Genomic DNA, 8,842 nt, shown 5'->3' on the forward strand with positions numbered 1-8,842 from the left:
GTAAGACAAGAACCGATGAAATGCACAGGTCAGTTGATGAATGTTTCGTCTTTCAAACTTATGCATATTGACAATTTGATTCAAGATATATTTTAAGCGATGGATTAGCTGCACAATCTTTTTAATCAATGCAGTCAGGAAGGCTTTATTACCACCAATGAGCAATCTAGTATGCACACGAATCTTCTTGCTGCCTCAGACGCTGCTTCAAGCTGTCGAGATAGCGCATGCTGTGCCTTACATTCTTATCAAGTATGCGAAAGAGTGCCATATTTGGTTGCAGTCGTGTTTTTTGTTGTGCTGTGTCGAGAGAAAACACTTTTGTACAGTTATTTGATACTGCAGAACAGATATATTATGTAAACAACCTTTATACTGCTGGCAACTTGTTTTTCTGTGGAGTATTTTGTTGTTTTTACATGATTATTAAAATGTTTTGAATTTCGGTGAGCACAATTTTGTCCGATCGGACGGTTTATTTGATTACGCATGTTTTGCCAGAGAGATTTGCGACGAATACGTTTCACTTTTTGACCCTTGGCTTGAGTTCCTCGAAGCAGGAATGCAGGAAAATATAGTTCTTCTTCTGAGGGTTGTGAAATTCGTGGCCCTAGAAAGAAAAGAACATACGTGCTATGGCTTGCAATGAGCACATGCACAACTGGTTTGGAACGGCAAGGGTGAGCTGGTTTTGTTGGCATTCAACATAAAAGCAGGAAAGGGGGGTGCAGACACGGATGCACGAAAAGAGAACCAACATTAGTGTTTCAGGGTTTGCATGTTCTTCATGATGCATATTTAGTGCACTTGAACTACGCATCGAATACATACAAAACATTAGATTTACTGCCGTTGCCATGAATCTTCAATTTGAGGGACTCTGTGCAAAGATTTATCTGGTTTCCCACAAACTTGGAAGTAGCATTATGCCAAACTTCCACAATTGCCTCCAAGTCTTGCACGCCAGCCAGCAGTACAAGACTCAAGTTTCTGTGAGGATGAACAGCATGCCTGCATTGATTACATGAAAACCTGCGCAGAGGGCAGTACGGAAAGTTTGAAGAGGTGCTTCTCGTAGGCTGATCAGTAGCTATGAGACCCGCAGTATTTGTGATATGCCTGATACTGCTGACCACTTTAGCGGAGATTTTTTTGTTTAATTCTTTTACCAACCTTACTAAAGCCCCCAAAATACGTACGAGTGTGAAATGTTTCTTGTCATGTCTCCATTGTAAGTCTTAATGCTATTAAATTATTTTCTGCTGAAGTATACGTAGGGCGCACCAGTACAAGAACCTGTAGTTTTGAGGCCTGCTGCTGTCGGGATACGCTTCTCATCGAATGTTCAAGGTTCCTTCAAGGTTCCATTTAGGAGTGCTCACTACAATTTTGTTCTGCTGTTGATTTTCTGAATGAGCCAATAGTATACTTAAAACCTAGCTCCACTAATTTTAAGCTTAATTATTTATTTTGAATGCTTCATCTCCAACCAGGAACTACGCCTAGGATCAAGAAGAGTCACTTGTGCAAAGCTTGCATTGCTTTGAAAAGTCCGTGTATGAACCCACTACAAGCCTCCGTTCTGCAAAGTCCATAATATGCTATCTATACTCGATTATGCGACAGAGCAGCTGACAGAATATTAAGGAAACAAGAGGGAATGTGAATTACATTAAGAGATGATCCGAAAGAGGATCGTAAATGAAAAATTTTACATTCAGTACGTACGACGAGCAACATAATAAGATTTTGTTTCTGTAGCATAATATATTGCAAGTTGGCAATGCTTGGCAACAACTCTGGCTAAATTTGTTATAGCCCAATATCCTGTTATACAGAGATTGACCTATACCTGTTTATGAACAACATAGCTAAGGTGAAAAATGTTTAACAGCAGTGAAACAGCAGGTTATGAAAGAAAGGCAAAATGTACAACCACCCACATTGTGGCACGAAGCCACAAGGAGGAGGAGTAGTAGGTTATAATTACAATTAGTAGGTTATAATTATTGGCCACATGACAAGAACTGACCTTTGACCAGTCGTAGCTGACCGCATAGGCAAATATTTCACCCCGCGCATTGAAGCAGCAGCGGGTGATGGGCTGCTCCATCTGTTCAGACGTCTTCAGCTTGGTGCGGGCATCCTTGTCCCAGAAGCTGAACTTGCCGTCCGAGCCAACCGTTGCTAGCGTCATGTGAACGGGGTGGAATGCGATGTCATTGACCTGTTAACAGCAGCAAAAGAGAAAACACTCTTTAAATGTCGATAGCTGAAACCACGGGAATTGATGTTAGGCAAAGCACTTTGGGGGTGTAGCTGGCCAACTAGCAATGTTCGGGTTTCTGCAAGCATTACCATATGAGACTAAAAACAATTCTGTAAAGTAGTAGATATTCATCCTTGACACAATCGCATGTGTGATAACAGCAGGAAGTTCTTGAAGACGGTATGGTGATTGTATGATAACTGGTTCGTCATACTATGATAGTTATGCAGGGTATGACAACTAATTTAACACACTCCAGCATACACACTCTGTTGCAACTCGAGACATTATGAAGTTGGTGTAACACAGAAATAATGGGTATTTTACAACTTAAACAGTGCATACTCCCTGATCATAACATGGACAATGTGAAAGATTCGGACGGTTGCCCCTCAACCAGCCATTATACTACCTATAAGAGACGTACAGTCAGCGCCAAGTTTAGGGAGCACTAGACCAGAGAAAGTTCAATATTCCGGGTGCTTCGACAAGAAGCGTTGAATTTACATGTTGGGCCTGTTCTCATACGTTCTAACAACATGTACTGTGCAGTTAAACCTAATACAGCCACAATGTGCTGGTAAATTAAAATGTTCTCAGACCTAGTGGTCTCTGCGGACACCCGACTGTACCCATGTACTGACATCCGCATCAAAGATAAATGTCAAGTGTACTACAAGTTTACCGCAAAGATCTCCTGGAAGCCATTTGTCGTGCCATTAGCTCGGTGACACTTGAACGTGAAGTTGTCCTTGGGATTCTGGGCGTTCACGTACTGAATGGCCACGCGTCCCTCAACGCTTCCGAGGGCGAAGCCATTGGGCTGAGCCTTTTTGTCTTGGAATATGGAAACACAACGATGCTGCAAAGAAAGGTGAAACGCAATATAGCACTTAGAAGCCGTCTGTTAATGAGGCAAAGTGTGTCCTGCCGAGGGTAGGCGGTACGGAAAACATACAAGCATGTGGTGACACACTTATTCGAGCTCATTAGCACTAAGTCCTATTTATACTTGCGCCAGTTTGTGCATTCACTGTAGCACTTTCCTGAAGAGCCAAGAAAGTGCACTATATTGCAGTGTACAAACCTGGTACTTGAGCGGCGATTCAACCTTTTTGTACTCTTGGGGCTGGCCCTCGAGCTGGTAGATTATAATAGACCTGCCTGCTGTGCTGACGACAGCCATGGGGTACACCTGTGGGCAGAGTCAAAAGACATGTGTTAGGGCACATTGAGAGGAGTTTGATAAAAGCTTGCCTGGTTTTGGGATGATCGCGGCTTTGTTACCCAAAAACATGGGCCTTAACTATACAACATTGCCGGAAGAAAGGACGAAGAAATAGCTTCAATAGTGTACTCACTACGTCAGCACAGTAGCAACGCTCCGGAAGGTTGATCGTGAGCATTGGCGTCGGTGTCCTCGTGTCCCAAAACTACAATGAAAGAGACAAACTTTTTTGAAAAATTTTAATTTCCAGAGACGGAGTATTTTAACCTCCCTCACAACATGCAATCCAACGAATCCCAATACGAACCCTTCACTATTTCAGTTTGTTCTTGTGGTCCTTAAACTACTGGCAACAACAAACTACGGTCGGACATAATGGCGCCGCCTAGATGAGCGAAGCATGGCCGTCGACTGCCTCCGCAACTAAAGAAATAGCCCTACTTGTGTACTCGGCAATATTCCTTGACAGTGGCATCGCCAATAGTGTGGTTCGTGGTGTCAGTCTAAGACAGGAGCGCCAGCAATCCTTTGCCCCCCACATATCTCCTGTGCTGGATGGATGGATATGGCTGTACCCTTTAGATCGGGCGGTGGCTAGCGCCACCAAGCCGTAATACCTAATGAACCAAAAACTATATTTATTTTTTTTTCTTTAAAAAGTGAGTTTGAGGATTCGTACTTTGCAGTGAAGAGTTTAATTTTCACTCGTGTCTTGACTTTAGCCACCAATAAGATAACCTCCTTCTGGTTAAGTCTACCCGCTTAAAGTTTATTTCGCCCTCCCGGTCCCTAAACCCCAGTGCTTTGAAAAACTCTGCGCCATCATCCTGAACTATAGGGTGAAGCCCTTTACAGAACATTATCAAGTGTTCGGCAGCTTCTTCTTCCTCTCCACACGCACTGCATACTGTGTCTACCCCTTCGTATTTGGCCCGATATGTCTTGGTTCGCAGTACTCCCGTCCTTGCCTCAAACAGTAGAGAACTACCCCGAGTATTATCATAGATCCTTTCCTTGGCAATTTTCTGCTTAAAAGTAAAGTTCGATAGATCTCTCGTGCGGACTTCTTAATCATGCCCATTCTCCACATGTCAGTCTCCGTTTCCTTCACTTTCTTCTTAACCGATAGTTCTTTTTGGTTTGGCCACCTGCTGTTTTCTAAGTATTTACCAGTCAACTTCTTGGTTCGCTTCCTCCATTTTGTATCGACATTCTTCATGTACAAGTAGCTGAACACCTTCCTAGCCCAACGCTCTTCCCCCATCTCTCTCAATCGTTTCTCAAATTTTATCTTGCTGCTAGCTTCCCTGCCCTCAAATGATGTCCATCCCATATCACCTTGTACTCCCTGATTTGGTGTATTCCCGTGAGCTCCTAAGGCAAGCCTACCTATTCCACGTTGCTTAATTTCTAATCTTGCTTGAACTTCTGATCTCATGCACAAGACCGCATTGCCGAACGTCAGCCCAGGAACCATGACCCCTTTCCATATTCCTCTCACAACATCATACCTATTGTAACTCCACAGTGCCCTATTTTTCATGACTGCTGCATTCCTGTTACCTTTAGTCGTCACGTATATTTCGTGTTCCCTCAGATACTCGGTCCCATTGCTTATCCATACGCCCAGATATTTGTATTTATCTGTTATCTCTAGCGTGACCTCCTGTATTCTAAGCTCACTACCTTCGTTGTCATTGAAAATCATGACTGCTGATTTTTCCTTACTGAATCTAAAATCTAACCTATCTCCCTCATTACCGCAGATGTCCAGCAATCTCTGCAAATCTTCCTTGTTGTTGGCCATTAGCACTATATCATCTGCGTACATTAATGCTGGTAGTGCCTGATCAATAAGTTTTCTTTGTTTGACTAAAGAGAGGTTGAAGCCCAGTCCACTTCCCTCTAATTTTGCCTCTAATCCTTGTAGGTACATCATGAATAATAAGGGTGACAGGGGGCACCCCTGCCTAAGCCCCCGTTTTACCTCTGCAGGCTTGGATACCTGTTTTTCCCACTTTATAACTACCTTGTTACCTTTATAGATACCCTTTAAAAGATTAGTGACTACATGTTCCACGCCTAGTGTGTCCAGTATTCCCCACAATTCCTCTTGAACCACGCTATCGTACGCTCCCTTGATATCCAAAAATGCTAGCCACAGGGGCCTGTGTTCCTTTTCTGCTATTTCGATGCACTGCGTCAGTGAGAACAGATTGTCTTCCAACCTCCTGTGTTTCCGAAACCCATTCTGCAGTTCCCCCAGCACCCCCTCATCCTCTATCCACGCCTGCAGTCTTTCCTTTATAATTTGCATCGCCAGCCTGTAGACCACTGATGTCACTGTTATAGGACGGTAGTTGTTTATGTCAGCTTTGTCCCCCTTTCCTTTATAGATCATGCTCATCCTGCTAAGTTTCCATCCATTGGGAACTTCACCATCGATTATTATTTTGCTCACTGCCTCTCTCAAAGCCTGCTTAGACTTCCGACCTAATGTCTTTATCAGCCTAATTGGAATGCCATCTGGGCCTGTTGATGTACTACCAGGAACCCTTTTCTCAGCCCTTTCCCACTCTTGTTGTGAAAATGGAGCCATTGCACCACTTGATTCGTCCTTGTCTATTGTGGTGCATAAAGTACTTCTTTGTTGAAATTTTTCTGTCACCCTTGTTCTTATATATTCAATAGCTTCGTCCCCTTCTAGCCTAGCACCTTGGGCTGTAGTTATAAAACTCTGCTCTAGGCTCGTCTCATTTCTTAGGGAGTTTAGATGGTTCCAAAATTTCGCAGCTGCCTTTCTATCTTTTTTATGTACTTCTGCCAGCAATGAGCTCCCTTCCTTCTAATCTTTTCATTGATCAGAAGGGATGCATCCCTTCTACAGCTTAGAAAGGTTGCCCATTTGACGCTGCGCAATGTGCTGATCACATTGCGCAGCGCCATCCGTCAAGGTGCATGGAAATCATTCAACACCTGCGCTCACGAATGCACCATGAACCGACTGGCAGTGATGACAGGTTGGTAGGTAAGCAGACGCAGCAACACGTGACTGTGCGCCATTGCTAAAGCAGCACAAGAAAAGACCACTGGTTTTTGCACTGCTCATGGACTGGTGCCTCCCTTTCACAGTGTTTCTCTATTCGTAGCAGCATCTTGTGCACATGCCTGGAAGCAGAAACCAGTGTTGCACAATGCATCCCTTCCAGATCAGCAGAGTTGGCACTCCTGTTCCATCTTTCCCCGTTGTCTAAAGCAAGGGTCCTAAACAGGCAGCCTCATCCTCCTCGCTTGCAAATGGCTGTCTTCATGGTACATACAAATAACATTTTCTTAAGCACGCTCATGAGCTACACAGACATGACTAGCCCCAAGAATGTTTTCCTGAGGCACCCCATGTGGTCACGACGTGCTAAACTAAAATTGTAGAACAATAACTTTGTTTCAGAAACTGCGTCCAGATTTCAGTCGTTCTTCAGATCTGTACCAATATGGGTCTTGAAATGAAACCCGACATTTGGTGACATATAGGAAAGGCCTCCTTTCAAACGGCACTGTTAGCCAGCATATCAAACCGCTCATTGGTGCCTGCTGGTTTGCATCTATGACTTTGAAGTGAAGACATTGTTGCCTTCTAAAGCCGCACGTGATTATAGCGAATTGCATAACGACTCCCACCTTGAGTGTCTTGTCCCAGCTTCCGGTCATGATGCAGCTGTAATTTGGGGCTTTCACCCAGTGCACTGTTTTCACCGGTGCGTCGTGCTGCAAGAGAGTTCGCAGTTTTCAGCTGCAAAGTACCAGCACATTTAATGTGCAACGCACGCAATGCGCACAGACCTGCGCTATTGACATGGCCTGATTGCTGTTCAGATCCCACATCTTGACAGTTTTGTCGCAGGAGGCGGAGAAGACCTTGCTTCCATCCTGAGAGAAAAAAAAGAAAAAGAAGAGATAATCGGCTTGAGTCTTTGTGCAAGGCACTCATTTGCATGTTAATATGAATGCCAAAAGGGCAACAGACTAAAGTGAAACTTTTCAATTGCACCAAGACGTAGTTGCGAGGACAAAGACGCTGTGCTTAAAACTATACTTAGTTTCATAAACGCCCTGGTTTTCCTTGTAGTGAGGTACAGATGTGAGTCATGACTCGCAGTTAAAAAAAAAGCTAACTTCTGAACTACAGTGCGCGCGTAGGGTCATCAGAATTTCGCTGATCACCAAATGAACCAATATAACCATTATAAAGGAGTGTTCTTGCAAAGTAAAGGCAATGAAACTAAATCTTCCATACACTTGTCATGTCCTGCGAGCTGCTAGTGCAATGATGCGAAAAAAAAATTAATGTTATTCAAAGAGAAAGCTCAAAGAAAACAAGATCTTTCGTACACGGAGATGGTTAGATCGCACTTTGCAGGCCTCAAGAAAACTAGCTGATCTTAAAGAACATACAGGCGTTCACGTACACACAACGTCACCAGAAGCAGTCATTTACTGTATTGAGCCTAACATGAGATGCAAATAAACATCCGAACGACCGTTAAGACTTGTAAGCGCTTTGGAGACGTTGGAACTGCGTGCCTGAACGTCAACCTCGAAGTGAAAGGCAAAGTTGACGCTTACGTCGCTCCAGGCTACGTCGAGAATGGGTCCCTGATGCGTCTGTTGTGCCTTGGGGATGGTCTGTCCCGTGCTCTGCACCTCCCAACACCTGATCTACCAATTAAAGAAATAAAATACGAAGGAGGCACGTAAGGACACATCGTTGCGTAGCCAAAACGGTGGTAATGCACGAACGAGACACCTGAATTTAGAGCGAAATATCAACCTGGTTGTCCCAGCTCCCAGCAACGAGAAAGTTTTGAGGCAGGGACGCCGGACTGAACGCCATGCTACTGATGGAGTCCTCCGGTGGCGAGACGACTTCGAAATCCTTCATCGGATTGTGTGTGCCGGTGGCCGCCGTTCCGGAAAACATGCCGACTCCACCGCCGAAGTTTACTGACGTGCCTGCCGACCCAAACATGCCTCGCGATGTTGCCGCAATTTAGCCTACGATAAAACAGGGCTATCGTAAGCGATTTTATCGAATCGGGTCTCAGATTCCCTTTTGCACGTTGCGCGAATCACGCTATGACAGCTATAAAATTTTTAATCGCTCAACACAGTGACATAGTATTGGAAAGCGCCATGTTATCGAAAATAAACATGTGCTGATGTCCGTAATTGTGCGGCTTACTAAACTTGTAAGGTTCTCACACAAAACTTTTGTCCCGCATAATTTACCATAAGACCATTATTTGACAGATTTGTTTATAAGACAAGCGAAAGTTATTGTAGAATGC

At 44.1% G+C, this 8,842-nt stretch overlaps 1 protein-coding gene across 1 annotated transcript; it reads right to left on the reverse strand.

The window, feature by feature from the left end:
* Positions 1–441: 441 nt before the first annotated feature.
* On the reverse strand, positions 442–8,658 carry Rae1 (ribonucleic acid export 1). The gene is made up of 9 exons (XM_037415544.2): positions 8,326–8,658; positions 8,121–8,213; positions 7,338–7,424; positions 7,176–7,262; positions 3,631–3,702; positions 3,357–3,464; positions 2,955–3,131; positions 2,033–2,227; positions 442–610 (listed from the first exon to the last, which is right to left on the reverse strand). The coding sequence occupies exons 1-9, from the start codon at positions 8,521–8,523 to the stop codon at positions 524–526; spliced, it is 1,104 nt and encodes a 367-aa protein (XP_037271441.1). The 5' UTR covers positions 8,524–8,658; the 3' UTR covers positions 442–523.
* Positions 8,659–8,842: the final 184 nt, after the last annotated feature.

The sequence above is a fragment of the Rhipicephalus microplus genome, chromosome 9, assembly GCF_043290135.1.
Source record: "Rhipicephalus microplus isolate Deutch F79 chromosome 9, USDA_Rmic, whole genome shotgun sequence".
Classification (NCBI taxonomy): Eukaryota; Metazoa; Arthropoda; class Arachnida; order Ixodida; family Ixodidae; genus Rhipicephalus; species Rhipicephalus microplus.